Source organism: Trichoderma asperellum, chromosome 7 (assembly GCF_020647865.1).
Source record: "Trichoderma asperellum chromosome 7, complete sequence".
NCBI lineage: Eukaryota > Fungi > Ascomycota > Sordariomycetes > Hypocreales > Hypocreaceae > Trichoderma > Trichoderma asperellum.
In genome coordinates, this window is record NC_089421.1 from 3476853 (window position 1) to 3501900 (window position 25048).

At 51.6% G+C, this 25048-nt stretch overlaps 7 protein-coding genes across 7 annotated transcripts; 5 read left to right on the top strand and 2 right to left on the bottom strand.

Annotated features, from left to right (window-relative positions):
- Nucleotides 1-3407: 3407 nt before the first annotated feature.
- Nucleotides 3408-4245, top strand: TrAFT101_011863 (uncharacterized protein; the record flags this gene model as incomplete). Its single annotated transcript, XM_024900811.1, has 2 exons — nucleotides 3408-3805; nucleotides 3894-4245. The coding sequence occupies 2 exons, from the start codon at nucleotides 3408-3410 to the stop codon at nucleotides 4243-4245; spliced, it is 750 nt and encodes a 249-aa protein (XP_024757709.1).
- Nucleotides 4246-6003: 1758 nt separating this feature from the next.
- On the bottom strand, nucleotides 6004-10071 carry TrAFT101_012078 (uncharacterized protein). Its single transcript, XM_024911035.2, has 2 exons — nucleotides 9843-10071; nucleotides 6004-9770 (listed from the first exon to the last, which is right to left on the bottom strand). Exon 2 carries the CDS (start codon nucleotides 9754-9756, stop codon nucleotides 6214-6216), a length of 3543 nt encoding a protein of 1180 aa, XP_024757708.1. The 5' UTR covers nucleotides 9757-9770; nucleotides 9843-10071; the 3' UTR covers nucleotides 6004-6213.
- A 158-nt stretch (nucleotides 10072-10229) lies between these two features.
- TrAFT101_011864 (uncharacterized protein) lies at nucleotides 10230-13193 on the top strand. The gene is made up of 2 exons (XM_024906922.2): nucleotides 10230-10475; nucleotides 10544-13193. Exons 1-2 carry the CDS (start codon nucleotides 10296-10298, stop codon nucleotides 13094-13096), a joined length of 2733 nt encoding a protein of 910 aa, XP_024757707.2. The 5' UTR covers nucleotides 10230-10295; the 3' UTR covers nucleotides 13097-13193.
- A 2261-nt stretch (nucleotides 13194-15454) lies between these two features.
- On the top strand, nucleotides 15455-18774 carry TrAFT101_011865 (uncharacterized protein). Its single transcript, XM_066129403.1, has 3 exons — nucleotides 15455-16185; nucleotides 16245-16861; nucleotides 16921-18774. The coding sequence occupies exons 2-3, from the start codon at nucleotides 16262-16264 to the stop codon at nucleotides 18370-18372; spliced, it is 2052 nt and encodes a 683-aa protein (XP_065985537.1). The 5' UTR covers nucleotides 15455-16185; nucleotides 16245-16261; the 3' UTR covers nucleotides 18373-18774.
- Nucleotides 18775-18830: 56 nt separating this feature from the next.
- TrAFT101_011866 (uncharacterized protein) lies at nucleotides 18831-21201 on the bottom strand. The gene has a single exon (XM_024908585.2). It carries the CDS (start codon nucleotides 21107-21109, stop codon nucleotides 18977-18979), a length of 2133 nt encoding a protein of 710 aa, XP_024757704.1. The 5' UTR covers nucleotides 21110-21201; the 3' UTR covers nucleotides 18831-18976.
- Nucleotides 21202-21509: 308 nt separating this feature from the next.
- Nucleotides 21510-21990, top strand: LSM3 (U4/U6-U5 snRNP complex subunit lsm3; the record flags this gene model as incomplete). Its single annotated transcript, XM_024900800.1, has 4 exons — nucleotides 21510-21632; nucleotides 21704-21796; nucleotides 21855-21891; nucleotides 21950-21990. 4 exons carry the CDS (start codon nucleotides 21510-21512, stop codon nucleotides 21988-21990), a joined length of 294 nt encoding a protein of 97 aa, XP_024757703.1.
- A 745-nt stretch (nucleotides 21991-22735) lies between these two features.
- Nucleotides 22736-24971, top strand: TrAFT101_011868 (uncharacterized protein; the record flags this gene model as incomplete). Its single annotated transcript, XM_024900767.2, has 5 exons — nucleotides 22736-22801; nucleotides 22876-23398; nucleotides 23479-23667; nucleotides 23740-24537; nucleotides 24622-24971. 5 exons carry the CDS (start codon nucleotides 22736-22738, stop codon nucleotides 24969-24971), a joined length of 1926 nt encoding a protein of 641 aa, XP_024757702.2.
- Between the last annotated feature and the right edge of the window lie 77 nt (nucleotides 24972-25048).

Genomic DNA, 25048 nt, shown 5'->3' on the forward strand with positions numbered 1-25048 from the left:
GCCCAACAGCTACTTGTGCAACGTTCATGCCCGGCGGCAGGCATCCAAAGAGGAGTTGTCTTCGGGCTCCTCGGCTGTGACGTTCGGCGAGCGCAATGATTCATCATCTCTCGCTCGGTTGCTTGTGATGGAGATGGCAAACGCGTTCGGGCCAGACCAGCAAGATGCTAACGCCTGCGTCCCCTGCCATCGTTAGTATCTTGAAGTTCCACAATCACGGGAGTAGTGGAAAGACGAAGTTTTGCGTGGAGTGGTGAGTCGCAGTCGGTATTACCACTGCTGCTACCTGTATCCTACAGTAGACCGTTGCTCCATATCCGTCCTCACATTAGTGCATGCAATGCCTGCACGATGGCGCTGGCCCACATCGAGGTCGAGCTATGCCATACGAGTGGCGGTTGCTCTGCAGTCGTATGATTGGACGATCATTGTCGATTTCCCAGTTCTGGTGAGAGAATGAGGAGCTTTCTGTATCCCAATTCTTGGTCCATCATATCTTATCGGGCATCGCCGGTGTACATGGCCACCCGCTCAGTATAAGTTGGTAGCGAGGTACCGCTTTGGGAGCCTCAGCATCCAGGCAGCTGGTCAAATCCAGGTAAAATCAAGCAAACACCAACAAAAAACAAAAATAACTGCTTGCAAGCGTCCAACCTCCAATCCTCTTGATGTGATAGCAGTCCATGCACGCGCTCGCTATGCAGGCACTTCATCCCAGCGTCAGTGGTGCACACGAGTCCTAAAGCGGGCCAGGCTCCATCGTCAATCAGCCTCGATCCTTCTGGCGTCAAGCTAGAGTCGCTCTATGGAGCACCGCGCCCTCGTACGACCAAAGTGCGTTGCAGGCCTTACAGTATTAACAAGGGCTGTGGAATACGGAGGGCCCAGTTGGCATGGCACGACTATCGCGGTTATGCTCGCTGGCCTTGCCGCCTCTGACGGATGTCGGTGGCTGATATCAAGTGCAGTATTACCTGATGCCACTTGGTCTTTATGCTTCGTGCTTGCAGTCTACAGAGTGCGGTTTTTGTCAATTCTAATTCGTTTGCAGGACCGTCTTTTCCCTCTTCCAGCTTCCTCCTTGTCCCCTTTCGGCATCGGGCGGCGGTGCGACGCCTTGTCCTCATCCCACCACACCTGCTCCTCTGATCCAACGTTGATATGCTATTTGCGTGACGAATGCGCCGTTCAAAGCACCTGTCGAGAGACGAGAACCCACTCCCTGGCTCAGCAGCGCTTGTTAGCGATCGGTGGCACATCCTGGACGACGCCACAGACACTGACTAAATGGCCGGCCGCAGCGTGAACCAGGCCGGCCAAGGGCTAGAACCGCCCCATACACTGCACACCACGCGCCAACGCCTCTGCAAATACAGGACATGGCATCGCTAGGCACCTGCTCTGTCTTTCAGGCATGACAGGACGATCATCTTTGCTGAGGTGGTGCTATCAACTCCTGAGCTGCCGCTGGGTTGTCGGTAGGGTACAAGTACGACGGCATACTAAATGCACTCTGGGCTCCATGCTGCTTTCCAGGGGGCGGCCAAAAAGAGCCCAGATTGCAGATATATCGCTACTCACTCGTGTGATTGGAATCGAGTTGCTGGAGGGGGAGCAACACACTCCAGTATACGGTACTTGCACTCGTCAATATGGAGTACCTTCTCTTCAATGTTGTGAGATAGGCATGCAATGTTGGCATGCAGTCCACTCTTGGCGACTTGTCTTTAGTGGCCCAGAAGCCGTCTTAGCTCAGGCGCCATGTCTGTTCCGTTCTCTGCTCCCACTGTCTGTTTTCCCATTTGCTTGCATCCTTCACTGTCTCTTCCCACCGGGGTAACATCAGCTGTGAAAGCGGCAACGAAACGCAGCGCCCGTTGGCTTGGGCCGAGCATCACTGCGCCCGGTCCGCAGGGAGATTAGTCGTGTTTCTCGTCATTTCAGGTGCCATGACCATTTCTCACCGCATCCATCCTACTGCTGCTACGACTGCTAGCCTTGATGGCAACGACGATGATCCCCTTCCAAGCTCCTATACTTGGCACGCTCCCTGAAACGGAGCACAGCGACATCACGGCTGGATCGGACGCAGCTGAGGCTCCCCGCCCTAGTCTTGGGCCGCGTCTCTCGCCAAGGCCCCGGTCGCTACAGACACGTTCCGGTGACACGGCGGAGCGCCGGATGGCAGTTCCTGCTCACTTGGGCTTAGGCCGCCCTTATGAACGGGCAAATTCAGCAGGTTTAACAGTGCCACCGGATTCTAGGCTATGTATGAAGTACATAGTATGGAGTACGTATGCACTAAAAGCAACCTCCTTTACCCGGGTGGGTTTCCGTCCTTACAAGTAAACTCGAAAGACGCCATACTGTAGCATGGTTCAGTCAGTGAGGCTTTCATAAATCCTTTGCTGGACGAGTTTCAGCAAAGTCAACCCTCGTCTGCTTTAAGCTAAGATCCACTTCGCTGATAAATATGGCCAATCTTTACTTTTCTCACCTCCCTGGGAGGCGTCAAGTCTCTTTACTTCTCGGCTATCAGGTTCAACGCCAAGCACGAACTGTTGGCGCTTGTGTTGTTTGTACAGGTAATACGGAGTAACTCCTTCGAAACGCAAGTTAGTCTGAGAATAGCTTGGGGCAGTCATGTTCATGTCTTGCTATCTGGTACCTCTGGCCACTTATTCTCTAGCTGTTTTTGCCGCTGCCTCCCTCGTACAGGATAATTGGAGATCGCAGGCTCGGCACAGCAAAAGCCGGTTACATCAGCGGAATTTCGTTGCGAGTTTAGCAGGACCAGTGGGTTCCCAGCCGGGTTTGATAGTCGCACCATGCCGGGTCCTTCATGACGAACGCCGCCGAAGTAGATCACTGTCGTGCAGGACACGGTCCTTTGAGCCAACCCTTCCAGCATAGGGGAAATGTGTCACGAACTAATTCATTTTGCCCAACCATATGACTGTCAATTATTTGGCCTTGCCAAAGGCCGCGTAGTCGCTGCCTGCTCTGTCTTGTTTTGAGTTCTTGGAATATTACTCCGTGTTATGGTGCCTAGTGGCTATCAAATACGTTCTTTGAGTATATTTTCGGCTATCGGACTGTCGGCCTCGGAGACCGATGAGGGGAAAGGGATAGCTTCATAACGCAATCGACTTCTATCCTGTGATGATCACCGCTGTCTATCGTCCATGTCTCCAGCATAACTGGTACTGCATCCTCTCCGTATCAAGCCTCGGAGACCGAGAAGTAGCTTGGTATGGTCAAAACCTCGAACTGAAAGAGTCACTGGCGATTCTTGTCTCAACGAAAGAGATAAATGAGCAAAAGCGGCACTTCCCATAGACGTCGTGCCAAAACTTGTCCTGAAACGAATATCAACTTTCTTAATCCACTCTCGGCTCTAATCAATCATGTCCAAGAAAACGACCTCTGCAGCTCTGTATCCCAATGCCAAGGTGGCCGCTGAAGTGACGGCATACTCAGCGTTGAGTTCAACTGCATTGCCAAAACACCTCGTTGACTACCATGCTTGGGTAGATGAAAACCGTCCGCAAGACGCGGCTTACATGGTCTCGAATTTGCAGGCACAAAGTCTCATCTTCTTTGCCCGAGCCTTTGGTGCTAAACGAATTCTCGAAATCGGCTCCTATGTTGGCTACTCTGCGCTTGTATGGGCGCATGCCGTTGGCGAAGATGGCAAAGTGACCGGTCTTGAATTTTCAGAGGAATATGCAAAGATCGCCAATGGCACTTTCGAGAAGCATGGGGTGAAGAATGTGAACATCATCGTCGGGGATGCACTTCAAACGTAAATCGCCGGTTTACTATAATGATCCCTTTGAGCGTTATAAGACTATTTGTTTGTTCTTTATGGGCGGCTAACAAAGCACTCAAAGGCTATCAACTCTCAATCCCGAGGAGCCATATGATTTGATCTTCATTGATGCCCAGAAATCAGGCTATCCAAGCTATCTGAGGGATATTCTGGCTGGGTCTCAGCCTGGCTCAACTAATCGGCTCCTTCGCCCAGGCGGCATCATCATTGCTGATAATGTCCTTCGACGCGGACTGGTTGCCGATGGGAGCGAGGATAATCCGAACTGGCAACTGCAACGACATGTTGTGCACGCAGAAGAAGATCTTGCTGCTCTCCGTGAATTCAACAAGGCCTTAGCAAACCATGAACGGTTGGAGGCACTCTTGCTGCCAGTATTTGACGGTGTCGGTTTTGCGAGACTGCTTGATTGATATGGTCACTATTAAGCTCCACGGAGTTTTGCATGAGAATGAGAATTAAACCTAAGCTGTGATTCGACCTTCGATGAGCAAGGGGCACTGTCTGCTCTAAACACCACGGAGCGTCTATTGCGAGAATTAGCGAGGAACCCCCCCGCCGATGTAGACGATCCAGACGATGTAGACGATCCGGACGAAATATCCTAAAGAAATGTTGAACTTGAATGGAAGGAAAAAAAAGAATTCTTACTGCTACATCACTGTTTCTAATATCGGCTGTATCTTGCGGAACTCCTGCCTCGTGAATTATTACGCCTAAAGAGTTGCCTCTATGTCCCAAGCCGCATCAAGGCTCTCCCTGGTAAAAGGGCTCTGATACGGAGTAGACATCGCAGGTATGACTATTGATCTTCCAGATAGAAGGCGCTTGGCCGCCACTACGCGAACGCGAAGCTATAATTAGCTTCTAGGAGCCATGCAGCCAATGCAGCACGGGGCTTATTTGCTGTGATTATTACTCCGTAAGACGCCTGCTGTTTCCAGGTCCGTCAGTCATGGTGGGCCCGGCATCAAGTAACATCCGGTGTGGCGGCGAGAAGAGCAAGGATCTCCTGCGTATTCGTCTGCGAATAATGAATGGCAAGTGTCATCGCTATGGAGAGCTCTAGTTCAGTGGGCTCTGGAGTTGGGGCTTTTTTTGATGCTGGTCGAGCGGGCTTCTGGCCTTAGTTGGTGACAAATGGACGAATTCGCAGCTCAGATTTACATGATTACTATGAAAAGCACTGGCGGCTGGGGGTGAGCCATTTCTATTCTGACTGCTGATCAATACGACTACTTGTGCCCTGTGTCTAGGTAGCTGCTTTGGCTGGTTGTAGCTTCGTCTTCGGGGTTGTTGGTGTGAATTAAATCGGAGGGGGGGCAGATGTTTGCCCGCTGGGCAGGGTAAGGGGTTGGAGTTGGCTGGGGCGTGAATAGTTTGTTTGTTGCTACCTTTATGCTATGTATACTGCTTTTTTATAGCTCTTATATTGCAGTATTAGTGTTGTATGTTTCGTAATATGTATGAGTGTTGGCAACAGATGTGCTCTTGCGCAACATCAAGAAATGTAACTGCGGTTGGATTGCGGGAGAATATGTTATGCCCCTGAACGGTATGGGACGTCTATTGAATATACGTAGTGCAATTTTTTCGAGGAGAGGCATAGCATTTGCGCTGGAGCTTTCACCGCGATACATAGCATCATGCACCTAAATTAGATGGTCTGTTAGAAAGTGAGATACTCGAATCTCGGCTGAATTCATACATGGCCCAAGCATCTGTAGAGAGAGCATTTCAGCTAGTAGTAGCAGCATCAAATTTCTTCATCCTTGTTAGTAGTGTGTGCTGGGTGTTAGCTTCTGGATCTAGTGATGGGTATTACATATTGCCTGTGCTAGCTTCGCTTTCTTGGCTAGCTGAAAATTGGCCATTTGAAGCTTTTAAGCGGCGAACAAGGGGTGAGGAGACTCATTGTTTGTGTTGTGGGTGTGTGGGTGCTGCTTGTAAGCTTTGTATTAGAATAGTGAGTGCTTTTTGCAGATTTGACAACTGGGAGGATAAGTATAGGGTAGTGGAGTTGGTATTGAAGGGTTTGTTATCACGAGTGTAGTTTATATAGGACTTTTTTTTTTTTTTTTTTGGAGGGGGGGCCTAGTACTTGATAGAGAGCCGTAGCTATGATATATCCAGAGCAAAGGAGAAGACGAGCAGCACTGTTCACGCTGAAATGGGATTCACAACTTCATTTCAGGATGTATAACCATCATCTAGAATCTTATATGCTCTAAATTTGTTATGGTTCATAGTCCTCCTATCTAGATGTTCGAGATCTTTAACGCTACGAAAAAAGCCGGCAAACAACCCAGCGTATGCTCCCATGCTCCAATCCAATGTTGATCAACCACCTTGCTGCTTGCGTACGCCCATATACATGTATATCATTGCTGCAATGCTAAATCATCAGACACAGGACTACTTGCAGCAGTGCTGTCTCCCGCCTCAGATTTCGCGACCTCCTCCGCTATCAGATCCATCCACTTCTCGCCACCAGTGCGCATAACATACAGCGTAGACAGACAATCGCCAAAGTACCTCTCTCTGCGAGTAGCCCGCCGTTCTCCGCCTTCTAGTGCCGAGTACGCGCTCCTCGTCGTGCGCATTCGCTTGCGTTTGCCGCCACCTTCGCTGAGGAGATTGCTCAGCTTTAGGCGCCTTTGCATGAGCTGATGTTCATATGCTACGATGCCCCGAATCCATGGTGCGACGTCAAGGACGATTAATTGCATTGTCCGATCGAAGACGGATGGATCGAGGTACGTTGTCGGAATAGCCTTGGGAGCTATAGCAATGGGGTCGAATGCAATGGCAATATCCATCCTGGTTGTTTGGTGAGGGTAATATCGGAAAGATGAATCGATGATGCAAATTGCCTGTTCCTCATCTACTGGCTTTAGAATCGGGGCTTTTGGTGCGGTCCCATCTAACTCCTCTGTGGTCGATTTACGCAAAGCTGCGCGGGCCAGGGACATGATGGATATTGACATGGCTTTGTTTGGCGCAGCATAATGCACCACAGGGTTGGCTTCTAGGAGAGCTTGTCCTATGATATAGTCTTCCTTGATGCGGCTTGGAAGGTCGGGTAGCGTTGGATCCAGCTTCTCCTGTAACTTGATGCCGTAGGCGCCTCCAGAACAGAGATCCGCACAGCTCATAGCACTGCAAAAATCGTCATATGCTTCTAGCATTCCTAGTGTTGTTAAATTTCTCTCGTCTCTGGGCTTTGTAGTGGCTGCGCTCCAAGAGTTCATGTTGGTACTGTTGCACCAGTCTCCCATGTCGAAGCCCCAAAAGTCCCAAGCTTGGTCTATGGCCTCTTCTTCGGCAGCAAGTCCTCTACTGCTGACAATGGGGTCGCGGTTAAGCCACCCCATGCCTTTGTAGTAGGTATCTTCGCTGATAACTCGCACCACGTCGCCATTCTCGTCAAGGTCAGAGCCTTTAGGCCAGCGAAGATAGAACCAGTCAAATCCTCCCTTACGATCACCAACTCCAATTTGACACCAGTAGTTAAGCTCCGTTATTGTTGCTCTCAGATCCTTATTGCGAGAATTATACAATGCTTCAACAGCCGATCTCTGAAGAGCATGGCCTTCGTTAGCAGCAATAAGGAGGCACAGGTCCACGGCTGGGCCATGAGGGGCTGGCGAGAAGCGGAAGATTCCATGTAGATTCAAGGTATCTATAGGCACTATGCTTTCGTTGTTGCATGTCATAATAAACGGTCGTTTGGACTGTGCAATGAGACTTATCAATGTTGCCCAGAACTGCTTGTCTTCTTCAAACAAAACGTCAACCTCTTCGAGGAGAATGAGAGACTGCTTCTGGCTTTTAGACGGAGCTTTTGTCTCTTTCTCAAAGTCCTGCTTGGGCTGCTTTGCTCCGGGCTTTGTGGGCTGTGCATTCATCTTCGGTTTAAAAAAAGACGTCATCATGCCTTGTTTCCCTGAGTTGATGTCGTTGGCCACCTCTTCTGGATCGATGGCGGTAGGTTCGGCTCGGTTGTGTTGCACCAGGTGATTCCGTGTCATATCGCCAACTTTCTCTAAAATGTCCTTTCCGCTTCTTCGACTGCCCGAATTTATCTCAAAAATCTCAAAGTCTAACTCCTTTGCAGCCGCATAGACCGCAGCTGTCTTGCCGCTACCATGGGGGCCGCTCAAAATAATGGCATTTTTGAGACGGTTGCTGCCTTTGCTTGTCGGGTTGACTGTGCGCATCACAGACTTCTTAACCAGTGCCGAGCTGGGTAATACGGCCCAGTCCCCTTCGTTATCGGAAATCTCGTCCATCTCAGCTTCCTCCGACTCACTATCGATGACGAAGCCGTCGAGTTTATTCTTCTTCCTCTTCTTCTTCGGTTTGCCTTTCCCTTTGTCTCCTTCAGAACTCCCGGATTCCACAGACTCTACCCTGAGAGCGTGTAGCCAGTCGCTAAGAAGCAATGCTTCTCTTCCTGGTTGTAATACTTGGGCGGCCGTAGTTGGCGCGTACTTTTGGATCCAGCTGCTACTTTCACACTGTGATTTATCGAAAGCTGAGAGTTGCGTGCATAGTGAATTGTAAAGACGGCTGATGGCTGGATGAATTTTGGGAGGCTTTTGACTGGCAAGCTCATCGATGTCAAGATCAACCTCGTCAGGAAGATGATGATTAGCAAAGTTGCTCTGTAGCTGGGATCGGATTCGTCTCTGGAGTTTTCGACCGCTCTCAAAGTGCCTTTGAGGTAGTCGTAATTCGGCAGGCGCTGGCAAAAAGCTGTTGTCGTCTTTAGGGAGACTCTTCTGTATTCCTGCCATGTCTAGGTCGTATAAAAGATGTTGCAATACAGACTCGTGTGGTCCAATAGAGACGGCCACCCTTTTTGACCTCCTGTGCCTTATACCAGATTCTCGAATAGTTGGCCTTGCGTGTGGGTATTCACAATCACGTACATGGGCCATCCCGTGCGCCGGCCATAACGGGTACATTGCTCCAGGAACTTTTGTACCTCCTGATTTCACTCCAAACTGGATAGCTTTGCCTGTAGAAAATGGTATCTTGAGTTTCTTTGGCGAGACTGGAGTAGACATAAATACGCGGCTGTGACTTGAGGATTTATTCGTTGAATCGTTTGGAGCACTGGTACCAGGCTGCGGCTTCGTCTTGCCCGTGAAGAATGGATGTGTAGTTTTTGACTTGTCGGCTGCTCCGTCTGCCTGCTGTGACTTGGGCTTTGTGCCTTGCTTTTTGCTCGGCACAGGCGATAATTGTAGCTTTCCTTCAAAAATTGCCACAATCTTGTCGCCCAAGGCCTTCCGATGCTCATCATCCCGTCCATATTTGATTGTGATTACTCGACTCGGCTTGTTTATAGCTTTGGGCTTCGGAGGTGAGCCCAGAGTTCCAGTTTTTGGATTGAACTTGAGTACCTTTTTCTGTTGTGCAGGGACGGGTGTTTGTTGTCGCAGAGGGTCGGCAGATGGATTCGAGGATATGGAGTTGTCCGCAGCCTGTCCAGTGGTCTCATTCGGCTGCAGTCCCGGTGCTTGCATTTCGCTAACCGTCGATAGGGCAAGGCTTTGAGCTAGCTGTGTGACTGGAACATCGCTTTCATGTCCGCCATTCTTGTCTGGCTTGTTGAGATGACTTAAAATAGCCCCGCTAAGTGTTTGTTTTGCGCTCTTCTTTCCTCGTCGAGACTTCTTGGCTTCGGGATCATCGTGAACTGTGGAAGTATCTGTCCGTTGCCGTTTTCGTGTAGAACCCTCAGCTGTGGTCGGCGGTGGCTCATCAGGTGCAGGCTGAGTCGATTCTAGCGGAGGTATCGCAGGCTGAGCAGCGGGTTGATCGGGATCGCTCTTGGTGAAGAACGGATGAAGCTTCTTGGACGATGGGTCACCATTTTCGCCCTGCACCATCGTAGCGACCAGGACCGGTCCCATTGATCCCAGAGAGACTGTTCAAGACAAAGGGCTGCATTAGCACGTTTATGCTTCGAGTTTGCCAACGCTTTTGTGTCTTGTCCCACCTTAGTCCGACATGAAGTTGCTGCTTGGTGGCTGACGTCGATATCGGAGAACAATGAAGCTGAGGATGGATGATAGAACTGCTTTATGAATCAGAATGTGTGAAAATACAAAACACACAAGTCCTCCGAGCCTCGCCGATATCCCACGTCTATTGTCGAGTCCTCATCTGGTGCAAAGGTCTCCGAGCAGCTCGCGTTTCTCGACTTCGAGAGCAATTCGACGCGTCCATCTCCCATTAACGCGTGCACTTGTACAGCGGCAGGGATTACAGCGGATTCGCGCTACCATCGAGAGCCCCGCCATGGCCATTACCTAAGCCACCCCACTAACGGAATTTTGCAACGCCGTCGCCAACTTTTTTTTTTTTTTATCAGCGATAGCTAGAATCGCTAGGAGTCGCAAAATATCAGCCATTGGACTGCACGACTTCCAGGACACCAACAAGCATCGCCATGGCTTCCGAATACAGGATACACAAGCCATACATTCTGGCGCACTTGCCGAAGCCTCTGGACCATACCAAGGGAAATATCGTGGCCAGAGAGGTGTACGGCCAGCGCGACGGCCAGAAGAAGAGGAAGCGAACCGAGCTTGTTGTTGGCGTTGACGGAGAGACAACGAGCATCTACGATGTATGAGATGAGGATTTTGCTATTGCTCTTTAGCAAAGAAAATTTGCTGACAATGTTAAAAACCACAGGTCCCCGCGTCAAGACTCATCACATCTTATCCAATCCCGCCTCAAGAATCGTTTACTTGCCCTCCATACTCTGTCAGAGTCCGTCGAAACAACACCACCGATGCCTTGCGATATACATTCATAGCAACCGCCGACAACGGGGCTCACAAAATCACTCTATTCAAGGATGTGGCGCACCGTGACGGGAAAACGACATCGAACAGCGTTTCACAAGTCTTGCAGACCTCTGCTGTCAAGTACATCACCTGCTCTTCGCCCACAAGTCAGTCCGCAAACATTGGGGATGTAATAGCTGTTTGTGAAGACGGAGAGGTTGTGTGTTTGTCTGGGGAGTCTCTGGATGTGCAATGGTCCTCGTCTTCCAAGTCAATGCTTCAAGATTCAGTGGCTGCCGCCGTTTCCGAGTTCCATATCGAATATGCACTTTCAGGAAGCACTGCCGAGTTCAACGAAGGGCTATTTAAGAATCGACCCGAAGTCTTTAGTGCTCTACCAAAGTCTGTAGGCTCTGAAGTGGAGCTTGTTGTTCTGATCTCGAAGAGCTTCAGCCAAAACGTGGAGAACCGACATTTGATCGTGTTGGCAGCAGTGTCTGGAAGCTCCTCAGCATCGGCTGACGTGCAGCATCTCGTTCCCCTCGAGATTGTGCCAATTACTTCAATCGCTAGCCAAGACAATGCTGAATCCCCCATCTACCAGGTGGATGTGCAGTCGGGCCTTCTGCTTCAGCTTCAGCAAGGAGCTATTGGTGTCTACGACATGACAGGTGCTGTGCCCAAACTCAAGTCGTCGATCGAGGCAGAGAATGCTCAAACCTTTGTCCGACTTTTCAAGCCCTTTATTCTCGCTTCTTCGTTGAACTCTATTGGTCTTTACAATTACCAGTATCGATCTATCCACTCCAAGGCCTCCCTGGACTGGTCTGAAATCCCAACTGAAGGCGAGACACCTCGATCTTGCCAGCTAATTAGCTACCTGCGGAGCCAAGATACAGTTGTTGCTCTTGTAGAGAACATTCTTGTGACCATTCAAGTCGAGCCGCCAAAGAACCCTGGCAAAAGACGAAAGGAAGGCCTCCTGATTGACTCTATTGGGCGAGGCACTGGTCTTGAAGTGCCATCCAAGAAGATCAGATGTGAAGTGTCATCTGAATTTACTAGACTGGTCCCAGGAACGCTTACAAGTGACTATCTCGTCCAATTCCAAGCCGAAACAGAAGCGGCCGATAAGTTACTCGCAAATAACGATCTCAACAAATGGGAGGACATCTTGCGCCGCAAATTTAACGTGTCCAAGAGAAGCACAGGGCTGCCGAATGGCGATAATACAAAGACTCAGGACGGTTCCGATGCGCAAGAACTACCAGAGTGGGAGTGGCTGTCTGGATCATCCTACCCTGCGGTAGATCGCAGATGGATCATTTACGCCATCACTCAAGTATTCTCAGTTGACATCAAGGAGATTGGCGACTCTACACGGCCAGAGCTGCGTCTCGTCTTGCCCGAGAGCAATGTGACAACTTACCTTGTGGTCGCGGGCCATCTCACTCTGTCTAATTTGAGAACGGCCTTCCGAGATGAACTCGCGCCCGAAGCTTCAGACAACCGCGCCGTAGCAGGAGACTTGATCCGAAGTCTTGCGGACGCTGATCTCTCGCTGACCCTGCTGCTAAACTACCTGCAGGCAACCAAGCTGGGCGAGGTTGAACTTTTACTCGCCATCAGGTCCCTGATGCTCAGCATGGACTTGATTCCTGAGGGCAAAATGGACGCCACCAAGCTTTTGACGAGCGAGCCCCATGCTGGCAACAGCGGCAAGGACGATGATATTGAAATGGACCTGGATGACTTGGAGCGAAAGATTGCTGTCACAGAACATTACCTGGGCGATGAGACAAGCAGCCGCTCGCGCGGATTGACTTTGGCATTTACCAAGCTGTGGCGGCTGCCTGCAGTCTCTACCGTCAAGGCTCTCCGAACAACAGTATCGACGGAGGATATCATGTCACTCATCTACCTGCTACGAGTGGAATTACTGCGCGGGGCATGGACCTCGCTGTACATTGATCCTACCAGCTTTGATTCGGAAGGCAACGAGCCTCCACCGGATGGCGTCATTGCGCTGATTGCAGACCTCTTGGGCCGATGCCTGGACGCTGTTGGAGCTGGTGGATGGCTATTTAACGACGCCATCTCATGGGCTGACAAGGCCGAAGCCAGCGACTTCCTGACCGCCCTCCGGCTGGAAGTGACAGCCGCGCTAGAAGGAATTGAAGAAGCCGTCTTCCTGAATGGCATCCTGGGTGAGACTGTGCGATTCGGAAACGCGGCCCAAAAGGGTGGCGCAGTCAGAGCATCACAGAATAAATCGATCCTTTTCCAGGTAGAGAACCGGGAATCCAAACTGCTGCCGCTTGGCTTGAAGACAAAGTCGCTGCCTACCAGAGAGAAGGTGGTGTCGGGAGGTGAAGTGATGCAGAGGAGCGTTCGAGAGATGGGACACCTGATCAGTCAAAAGGTGGAGGCTTATTCCTTGGAGAAACTCTCGATTTGAGCCGCAGATCTGCGCTTTTGAACAGGCGGCAGAAAGTTAAGAGGCCCATGCAAAGAGTCAATTGTATTAGGCTTTTTATTTATTTATTTATTTATTTTTGTGGAGGAGAAAGGGCTTCTAGAAAGGCAGCCTTAGAGAGAAAAGGGCGCGATGGATGGTAGGATCTTTGACTAATGCGGCTCAGACGGAATGGGTATCTCACTTGGGCAACTAGTCGGAGAAAAAAAAGTGAGGCTTCACATGCATGACATGCTCTGAAGGGGGGTGGTGAGCGAGTTTCGGTGAAGGAGACTGAATAAATTGGTTGGCAGCTTCTAATACTTTGTTAAGCTGGATAATACCATTGTTGGGAATGAAGAAAAATATAGTAGTAGCGGCTATATACGGTACGGTTGATACGAGGTAATTGCCGGTTTTGTACATAGCAAATATGATGATGCCGAGGGTGTTTGTACCTTGGCGAGTTTTTGAAAAATAGAGGAACATAACAATATATGCCTACGGGCGAGTTGAAAAGGAAGACGAAGAAGAGAAATATGGCTATAGACCACATGACGCTTCCGAAAAGGATAAGCGATTGCAGAGTGGAAAGCAGGGCGAGCAAGCATGCATGACATCTCGCCAGCACATCCATACTCGAGGTGTGTTGCATGATGGTATCTGAAACCGGGCTTGTGCGGGATGCGTAGACGAGCATGTGATTAGTGGAGGGATCGTCTGTGAGGCAATGCAGTAATTCCACCACGTTAACACTAAGCAATGAGCCCAGAAGCCCTTTCTCCCAGCTGAATTGGGGGCTTTGGTGGTGAGCTGAGAGTCTTAGGATGCAGTGTAGCCAGAACCTACATGCAGGATGTAGTTAGCCGGACTGATATGAAAAGAATGGGCGTCAGACTCGGACGAATGGGAGGGCAAAGAAACGCAGGGCTGTCAGAAGAACGGACGCAGGAGAGGGGGGTGTTACCTATTCTAGTGCTGAAGCTTGAGCTCATGTCAAGTACACGATGCGTGGGGGAGGTTGTCTGTGCACAGAGTTGCACAGATAGTGAATGGACATCCAATTATTGCTTGGCTGGGAGGCGAGAGGCGACAAGCTGAAGCTGCAATGTAACGCTCGCACTTCTTTTTTTAAACCAGCAAAAGCAAGTGTTGGTTTCTAGACATGCATATATGCGCGGCATCAACGTCTCCATCTCCGCATTCGCCTTGCAGAGTCTCGGCGCTTTGTCTCACTCCGAGCAAGGCGATTGCCACCGCACATACAGGCCGGGCTCGGTTTCCGCGATCGTGTTAGTAATAGTACTAGTACCAGATTAGTAGTGCCTGGGAATTTGCAGGTGGAGTTTTGCAGCGGCACAGCCTCGCTGAGACGAGACAAGCCGTGCATATGTACGTTGGGTGGTGGCCGCGGTTATTAACCTTAAAGTCAAGATGCAGGCAGGGTCCAAAGAGTCGTATTCTTGAAGTGCGAGTGATGGCGAGACACGAGGGAGGTGGCAAATGGCAAAAAGAAGAGGAAAATTTTTCAAGAATCCATCGTGAAGGGAAGCAGAAAGAAGGAGAGAGACATTGACAATTGCTGACTGAGATTGTGACTCTTACTGATGCCAATGTATCGATACCGTCGAGTACCGTCAGGCAGATGCAATCTTGACGTAGCACGACGCCGTCGCCAAATGGCTAAACTGGGCAGATCGGAACCAACGGGCCCGGCTGCTGCGTCAGGCTTTTCCCAAGGCTGCTGCCGCCCGGCCGACTGCTAGCCAACTGATAGCCGTTCTGTACTGCACTAATATTTGGCAAACATGTGGCTTTTAGCCCAGCCTCTGAAAAATTGGGCTCCAGGCACAGGTGCTGCTGGTAAGTACTAGGTAGCTGCACCCGCCAACGTGGACGGAATACCGACGCCTTCCAGGGCTGCTTCTAGGTACACGCGCTAGGGCCTGCACCGAGACCGGCTGGACGCTTTAGCGCAGTGGCAGTTGCTGCGAGTAGCGACATGGTACCTGTACCTGTGCCTGCGCCTGTACCTGTATCAGCAATGATAGGTAAAGGTACCCGACTAGGTACTATTACCTACTGGTAATGAGATGCAGGGAAATCCTGCTGGTGTTGCGAGTGGCCGCAGCAGGGGTCGGGATTGGCCTCCAGCTCCAGGCTTCAACCTTTCTGTTAATGCTGTACCACCACAACCACCACCACCACCATTACAGTATAGAGGTCATAGCGTTCTTGTGGCAGCACTAAACTCCCCCACTCAGGCTTTTGGCGGGGCTGGTCCAACGACGTCACAGCCCGTGGTGAAGCCACATGCTTGGTGCTCTCTTTGTTTCCTCAACCTTGGCTCGAGGCGCGTGTCCGAGTCTGTGGACGCTGGATCGGCAGACCAGCCCAGCCCAGCCCGTGTATGGGTTTGTTTCATTTCGGGGCGCCCTGTGCAGTGACTTGAGACGCTGAGATGGCCGAGAACTCGAAGGAGGGGCTGGGGCGGCTGCTGCAAGTGATGGGTGGATGATGGTCCAATGCTTGGTTCACTATGCAGGCACGGCTAGAGAGTACTTGGCAGGTAGCAGTACACACAACTGCTATGCTTTTAAGTCTTGTTTACCACCCGGGCACGATGGCCGACCTCCTCCTCTCTGCCTCAGGTACTGAGAGCTGAAAAGCGTGGCCGTCTCTCGACGAATCCTTCTTCTGCTTTCCCTTCTGCTTTTCTTTGCTTTCCCTTGTCTCAAATCTCAGCGTCTCCTCCACCATCGCATCCAGGCTTCTCCATCCATTCGGAGATACTTTGACGATACGAGCGCCCCAGACTCCCGAAGCCCCAGGCTCTGCTGCGCCATCTCAGCTCACTCATCGGTGCTGACCAACCAGCTGCCAGTCATCACGACATCAGCCCGCCGAGCTGCCCTACCTATCACGAGGACACACACGAGCGCAGACGACCTCTTGTCTCAACTGCGGCCCAACGTGATTTTTTTTTGTCTTCATTTTTTTTTCCTCCCAAAAGACAAAAGTGTACACAGACAAGTTTGCTTAACTCGCAGACTTGGCTTCGACTTTAAACTTACCACAGCCTATATACATAGGTACTATTTCTTCGCCCAAGCCAGCAACATCGCATTGCATCTCATCGCATCCTCCGTAGAGCATTTTTCCATAGCTATGAGCGGTAGTTCCGTCGTCCAACACATCGATGCCGTCGACGCCTTTGCCAGAACCCTTCACGTGCGCACCACTCAGTCAACTGTCCCGTTGCTCTCGACAGACGCTTCTCAGGCCGTTCGCAACCTCCACAATGCCCTGCGCGATCTCCGCGTCGAGGCCGCCGACCCGGATTCACGCTTAAACGCCTCAGACTCATCGTCTTATCTGAAGCAGCTAAACTCCATCATCAAGGACTCTCAGACTACGCTGAAGCAGCTCGAGCTTGTGCTGGATCTGAACACCAGGGGCGGGGGGCCGTATGCTGATGGCGCTGCTGAGGGCATCGCTGCTGTGCAGACCAAGCTGGTTCACCAAAAGACAGTCATAGATGCCTTTTTGGATCTGGTGCAACTGAGCAGCGCTCCGCCAAGCAGTGGCCGTCGCGGCCCCAGTCTGGAATACATCAAAGAGAAGGTTGACACCATCGGGCGCAAGCTTTTCCGTCGTGATAGCGCCAACAGTAAATCTACTGGAGGTGGCGACGACAAGCTGTGGAAAAGGTTCAAGGGCGAGCTTGTCAAAGAAGGGTTCTCGTCAAAGGTGCTGGACGAGCATGAGGTATGTAGTGGCGTCCTGGCATCTGGTCATGAAACGTATATTGGGGCTGACACACTCAGGATGTTCTGCGCGCCTACATTCACGAGATCGAGACCATGCTATCCGCCAAAGATGGCGCTCCCCCTACTGTCCAAGGCCTCTTAGAACTAGACGGCAACTCTGTACCCGCGTCTGTGCACAAGTATGGTCGCCATATGACCTTTCCGCTCGCCGATTATCAAAAGGCTCCTACCAGCATGAAGACTGAACGATTGATGCCGGATCAACCCTCATTCCCATCGCTAACTCCAGAGCTCTCTTATGATCCTCGTTCTTGGGCTTCAGTTGAACTTGACGGCAATGTTGCCGGCTCATTTAAGTTTATCTCGACTCAAGACTTGATCATGCTGGACTCTCTCGGTACCGGAATGGCTGGCCTCCATTTGAGCAGCTCTCCGCCACAGGCCGATATACCATCCTTCCAGCCCATGATGTCTGGTGCAATACCGCTGCCTGAGATCAAAATATCTGGCTCTACAGCTCCTCAGCCGATTCCTCAAAAGAGCAATCTTCATGTAGAGGGAACACCTCAGGTGTACGGTTCTAGTGCTCCGCCGGCATATGGAGGCGCACCGATGCCCCGCCTGGCTCCTGATAGTTACGGCCGGGATATCCCTATGGGCGCCGAGTGGACTAAGATCGACCGCTCTCTCGTTAGCCCCGAAGCCCTTCACCGGGCTGGAGTGCGGTACGAAGCTCGCCCAGGCTATGTTGCTGTCCTTGGCCGCCTGTCTCCCGATCAAGTTACATACTATGCCCGTTTGAGCGCTGAATGCCGTGCTTCTCGGCAAGCTACGATCCCAAGCAAACAGCGTTCTCACCATACGAAGAAACATGAGCGGACAGGCTCGGAGAGTAGTCGAGATGAGAATGCCGAAGATGACAAAGACTCAGAGCACCAGAGCGACATTTCTGACGATGATGATAAAGACTCTGGTGAAAAGGGAAATAAGAACTATCCCATCATTGTGAACCCGCCAGAAAAAGGCAAAACGTCTCCAACTAGTTCCACCATGCCGAAGTCCATCTTGAAGAACAAAAACACGAATCACGTGCGGTTTGACCCTGAACCTTATGAGGTGAATCCCCGAGCAGAAAAGGAAAGTCGTGAGCATCGAGACTCCAGCTCTTCAAAGAAGTCTCGAGATCGCGATGAAAGAGACAGGGATGACCATTCCAAGCGCCGAGAAGACAGAGACAGGAGACGGCGAGACAGCGACCCATCATATGGCGACAAACATCGCAGGGATAGAGATCGAGACCGAGATCGACGAGACCGAGACAGAGACCGAGACCGAGACCGAGATGACAACTACCGGCTACACACTAGTGACCGTGATCGCCGCGATGACCGCAGGCGAGACAAGACAGCCAATAAGACGCCTTGGGCCGAAGCACTTGGTGCGGTGGGCATTGGCGGCGCTGCTGCCAGCTTGCTGGGGGTTTTGGCTGAAGCCGCCATAGGAAATTAATGAGGCGATGTGCCATCAAGACGCTTCTACCATCTGATGCCATGATTTGAGATGTTTTCCCGCCTCAGATTTTCAAAGATTTCGCTCTTTCTTCAATTCGTTTTGAAACAATCCTTTTAAAACAATCCTTTGCATTCTTCTTTTGTATAAACACTCAGGTGCTAGTTGGCTGTTACAACAAACAACTGGACCTTTTTTTTTTTTCTATTGGGCTTTTGATAAACTATTTTGATAACACGACTTCATGACAGGATATATATTTTCAGCTGTGGCAGTAGCTATTTTGAAGGAGGAAAGACGACTGGTAGATACCCTAGGCTAGGTTCATCCTTTGTACATATTGACTATTAAGGCATGGATAGATGGATCGAATGAATCACGAAATTATGACTACTATACTGCAATTCTTAGCTTTTACTTGTTTTTAACGTGAAGAATCCTCTCGTGATGTGTTTGTGGTGATTCAAGTAAATTTTGCCTTATGCGTATGAATGTCTTTCTTTAAATCTTCGTAGATGTATTGTTCTATGGACAGATGACATCCATCTATACCCCTATTTATACAGATATATATATACTCTACAATACAATGTATCGAACAAATCTACAACATCAGCTCCTCTTCTAGCGTATCCCACCACTCCTGCGCTCTCGCCTCCTTTGCCCATTCTCTTGGCGGCCGTAGCATCACATCCGATCTCCTTCTCGGCACTCTCTTCCACTCCAGCACTTTCATATCCTTCACCCTCGGCCAGGGAAACTCCGGGTCGTCGGCGCCTTCAAAGTCCCGCGCGTAGATGCCCGATTTCTTCTGCGGCAAAGTCTGTCGCCAAGTGCCGTTATCCCAGTCAAAGCGCTTGGTGACGTCGGTGTCGGGCCGCTGCAGCACGACGTGGCCCTGGGCAGTGCGGTATCGCACCTGCGGGTGGAAGAAGTCTGGGAACTCGAGGAGCAGGTCCGGGATGCGCGTGTGCGCGAAGGAGCCCCCGCGCGCGGATTTGGTGGCGGAGGCGGACTTGAGGAGGCGGCTGAACCAGGAGGCGATGAGGTGGTGGGTGTGGTCTTTGAGGAGCTGGGCGTGGCGGCGGCGGGAGGTGGCGCGGGAGGTGAGCGATGAGGCACGGGCCTTGGAGAGGGTTGCGAGAGCGTCGAGCTGGAGGATCTCGTCGGTGAGGGCGTTGTGGTAGTTTGTCAGGAGGGAGGAGTAGTGGGGGATTGCGTGGGCGCGGATGGTGGCGATGGCTTGGCCAAAGGAGCGCTGGTTGATGAGGGTTTTGACGTAGATGTCGAGGTCGGCAAAGGTTGGCGTGATGTTGTACGGCTCCGATGTCATGGCGTGCCAGATGTGACGGACGTCGGCGGCGGAGCTGGAGGTGGACAGTTGGCCGGTTTGCATGTCGCGGATGGGTTTGAAGGGCTTGGAGGCGGAGATGTAGGTCCAGTTGAGGAGGCTGGACCATGTTTTGTGGGGGATGGGGATGTTGTAGCGGCGGGAGACGAAGTCGAGCAGCTTCGTGCCGAGGACGATGTGGGACATGGACCCAAAGGCCTCGACGATGGCTTGGAGGAGGCGAGGCGTGGGTGTCAGGGGGGAGTTTGGCGGAAAGTCACGGCCACCGGAGATTTCAATGTCTGCAGGCTGGCCGGAGGCGTCCTTTTGGGTGACGACGACGCCGTAGTAGTTCTCCAGGATCATCTTTTTGATGGAGTTCAGGGAGCCGGACCTGGCAAAGGCAACCATGGAAGTGCACAGCAGCTCCTCGTCCATCTCATGTCCGTAGTAGAGGCCTCGTATCCAGTGGCTCTTGAAGCTCTTGTAGCCCATACGCCGACGCATGAGGCGCCGCATGTCTTCGTCGAGCTCGTCGATCCTTCGATTCCAGGGTTCCCTTTTCAGGGCATTGACACTGAATCTGATTTTGTCCTGGTGCTTGAGTACTGACATGGGCATTGGGTTGCGGTTGCTGTACAGGTCGCGAGCAAGAAAGGCGACTCTGGAGCGGTCGAACTGGTAGTACTCCGGCTCCGTCATGAAACGGGCTTTGATGAAATCCGCCCATGATTTAGACGTGCGAGAGTCTTGCAATCCCTGAGCTGCCATGGCGTTCCAAAATACTTTGGCCTGCTGGAAGTCCACTGCTGCTCCAGCGCATCTCATGGCCACTTCGTAGTCGGCCGTTGTTAAGCTGTGAGGTGACGGTGCTTCACTACGGATGGTAATGAGTGTCCGAACGCCTTGAAGAATGCCATGGTGGACTTTGCGAACACCAAATTGGTTCAACAGCTTGCCAGGGAAGGTGAATTGAGCATGTCCCTGAGTGAGATTTAGTCCGTGGGCAATATCGACCTCTGTCGAGAGAAGAGGGTCAATGCTGCGCAGAATCTCAGAAAGGGTAGGCCCGGGGAGCTCTCTGGCTTCTCGAACTGCTGCCTCGTGACCTGGAGAATTCTCATCGCTCAATATATCAGTCCAGGCAGTGAATTCCCAGCTGATTTGCGATGTGTCCAGCTTCTGGATGGACTCTAGCAGATTTCCAAGTTCCGGGCAAACGGTTGGCGGCATCAAGTCTGGGAATAAATGGCGCTGGCTGTGGGAGACTGCCTTGTGAGACGCTAAATAGCGCCGGCCTGAAGTTGGTCGCCCATGTCTGAATGGTATAGGCTCATGATGCTGCTTTTTGAGCATTGCCAGTCCATCAAGACGGCCTCTGGGCCAGACGAGTCGTCTGAGCGTCATGATTCTGCTTGTTTTATCATCTGGCTGGTTAATCAGAATGAGGGGCCTATGATTGAGCAGCCCTCCGGCCTAGCAGTGGCACGATCGTCTGGAATCTGGGGTAAAAGTGGCTTCGAGCAACGGGGCCGCGGGTCTTGGTGAGGAAGCTTTGAAGCCATATGGGGCGGCACCCCGATATATGCATATTGCGGAAAATTCAATGTCCGTGCTGCGGCGCAGCGTCTGCCGAGGATTTTCCACGGCCATGGAGGGGCAAGGCTAGCATTTTTGACAAGGCCATGCCGCAGCTGCCCAAAACCAGAAAGCAGGAGAATCGCCCTTGCAAAGCCACGAATTCGAAGCCATCGTCCATTTCCTTGGTCCCGACGATACATACACAAGCGCAGATCGTGACACAGCCATGGCCGATGTCGGGGAGGAGACCAGCCACGTGGCCGAGCCACTCGACCTCGTGAGACTGCTGCTCAACGAGGTGGTTTTCGTCAAGCTGCGTGGTGACAGAGAGCTCAAGGGCAAGCTTCACGTATGGCCCAATGCTGCAGTCTCGATATAGACGCTGGAATTATTACTGACGTCTGCATCTGTTTGGAATAGGCCTACGATAGTCACTGCAACTTGGTGCTGGGCGAGGTGGAAGAGACCATTTACGCCGTCGACGATGATGAGGAGGAGAGCGACGAGGTCAAGGTATACGAAGACTTGCAATCTGGCCCCCCACTTGCGTATGACTCTAACCCTGTTCAAGACCATTAGCAGGAAATCAGAAATGTTGTTTGTAAGAGGTCGGGTTCTCACCATATCCTGGAGAGGCGAGGGTGTGTTTGGCTAACAGGCTCACAGGCGATAGCGTCGTTTTAATCTCTCCTCAAGTTCCTTTCTAGATATAGACAGCAATGGCAGCAATGATACCGATAATGAGACTGAGATGATATTCCACCGAACCATGCGATGCGACGAAGCGCATATAACTTGAAGGCAGCGGTAGCGCAATGATCGAGGTGAATAAGGCTGCTCCAACAACGTTTGGCTTTCGTTACCTGGAGCTCTCGCTATGAAGATTGAGTTCGCTATACGGGCACGACAGAGACTGGTGTCCAGGGCGACCAATGGACAAGGACAGGACGGAATCAAGAGGCTGTGCTTTTCCTTTCTGGAGCTGCGCGATGCTATAAACGGGTCATCTGCTCAATGAAGAAATGCATTCAATGCCCTTCAGTTCAAATGCACTGCGGCTTTCTCAGCTCAGCATGGACATGTGGGCTTTTGTTCTGCGTGTTGGCCTCGTCGGTTTGGCTGAGCGCCTGTTATGTAGTTAGTGGTGGTATGCTCTAATACCTAATACAAGACTTTGCAGCTGAACACGGGAGTCGTGTCATCGACCCACAGTTTCGACACAAGCTCGCCTTATCGATAGCCTGCTCCCCGGGTTACTCACTGCAGGCTGCTGAGCCTCCGAACTCAACGGTGACTCCCATGGTGATGGCTGAAGCTTAACTAGCCAGGCAGAAGAGTCACAGTTTCTATTTTCGGGTGCTTTTTTCTATACGTGTGTGTATATCATGCTTCCCACCGCCATTGCTCTTCCTGGTTCTCTGGCTACACAATCCTCGGTGATACGGCTGCGGCATGATGGCGACCAAGACGGCCAAGACGGCCAAGGGCCTCGAGCATGAGAAGCGCAAAGGCGAATCGGTAGGTATTCCCAATATGTATCTTGCAGAGCTTCGGTCTGCACTGGATCTGGATCCTGACACGGGCTTGGGCAGGCTCTAAGCGACTTCGCCGAATATGTAGAGCAGCAGCAGAATCTACGGTATCCAGCCTCTGCGAAGAAGCCCGCCGCCGACTCCGCAGAGCATGATGTAGAGCTCGACGAGCTACTAGACAGTCTGAATCTGGTTGACTCTGCGCCGCGAATAAAGCTGAGAGACCTCGTGCTCGGATCGGACGACGACACCCTGAAGAAGCTCGGAGACGTCATCGTCGAGCGAATAGAAGAAGGCGCCGGCGAGACTGTCTTCGATCTAGGGTTCGAGAACAGCGGTGAATCCATGCAGTTGACGCTGGAAGAGTGGAAAAAAGCATATGAAAGACTGGTCGAGGCTGCGAGGCGGGTGCGCGCAGACTGCCAGCTGCTTCTAACCACAAATGTGGGCGGCAAGGAAGAGGCGGAAAGCACAGCGACGAGCCCGACCAAGGACAAGAGCTGCAGTGGAAAGATTCTCATTCGAAGGATACCGGACAAGATTGAGGATGTCATTGAGACGAGGATAGCGGTCGTAGGCAATGGTAAGCTTTCGACACATGATTGCTATTTCCCTAACAGACAGCGAAAGTGGCTAATACCTATGCTCTGTGATCAAAAACAGTCGATGCCGGAAAGAGTTCGCTGCTTGGCGTGCTAGTCAAGAACGATCTAGACGACGGGCGAGGAAGAGCGCGAGTGAATCTCTTCCGCCATAAGCACGAAATGGAGACGGGACGAACAAGCTCTGTGGGTATGGAAATCATGGGGTTTGACAGTCTCGGCCAAGTCGTGACTTCAGACACTCCAGGCCGTGAGTAATGACGATGATCAACCAGCCAATCAAGCACGTATCGTCGACAGCCTACTAAAACCATCATCATAGGAAAACTATCATGGGAAGACATCGGAAAGCGCAGCGCCAAGGTCATCACGTTCAGTGATCTGGCTGGGCACGAAAAGTACCTGAGGACGACTGTGTTTGGCTTGCTCTCCAGCAGTCCCGACTTCTGCCTTTTGATGGTCGCGGCCAACAACGGACTGGTTGGCATGAGCAAGGAGCACCTGGGCATTGCGCTGGCCCTGAATGTTCCCGTCATGGTCATCATCACCAAGATTGACATTTGCCCTCCCAACATTCTCAAGGAGACCATCAGTCAGGTCAACAAGATCATGAAAAGCCCCGGTGCCCGAAAGATGCCCACATTCATCACAAATCGTGAGGAGTGTGTCAACACGGCAACTCAGTTCGTTAGCAAGAGGATATGCCCCGTCTTCCAGGTCTCCAACGTTACTGGCGAGAACCTTGATCTTGTACGACTCTTCTTGAACATGCTGCCTCACCACGGACACTACCACTCGGACGCGCCATTCGAGTTTCAGGTTAATGACACGTTCTCGGTGCCGTTCACAGGTACAGTCGTCTCTGGCATTGTCAAGTCTGGCATGGTTCACGAAGGCGACAACGTTCTCATTGGGCCGGATTCCCTAGGGCATTTCACTCCTACGGCAGTGCGTTCTATCGAGCGCAAGAGGATACGAGTGCAGGTGGCTGAAGCGGGACAATCTGCCTCGTTTGCGCTCAAGAAGATGAAGCGGCGAGATGTCCGGAAGGGCATGGTTATGCTTCACAAAGAAGAGGGACAGACAGGCCCCAAGGTGTTTCGGGAGTTTGTTGCAGAAGGTGAGCCATGACTCTGCATATCATCCGGTCCAAGTATAGGTATATACGACAAGTATGTGATAAACAGCTAACCAACATGACCAGTCCTTATCCTGTCGCACGCGACGACGATCAAGAAGCGCTACCAGGCCATGCTGCATGTCGGTGCCGTGTCGCAAACTTGTGCCATCATCGACATTGATCGCGAGCTGATTCGCACGGGTGATCGTGCCAATGTGGCCTTTCGCTTTGTCCAGCGTCCAGAGTATATCGCCCCTGGAGACCGACTACTTTTCCGAGAGGGCCGCACTAGAGGTCTCGGCATCGTGAAGTCTGTAGGGTACGATCCCAAGTATCCGCTGATGAGTGCTCCAGGTGATGGCAGTAAGGCAGCTGAGGAGAGCGAGCAGCAACCCACTGCAATAGAAACGAATGATGTAACGAGTGGAACGTAGGTTGTGGTGCTGGGCGATTGACACGGCTGGACGTAACACGCCGGTAGCTACTAGGTTTATGATGAGATTTGGTTCTT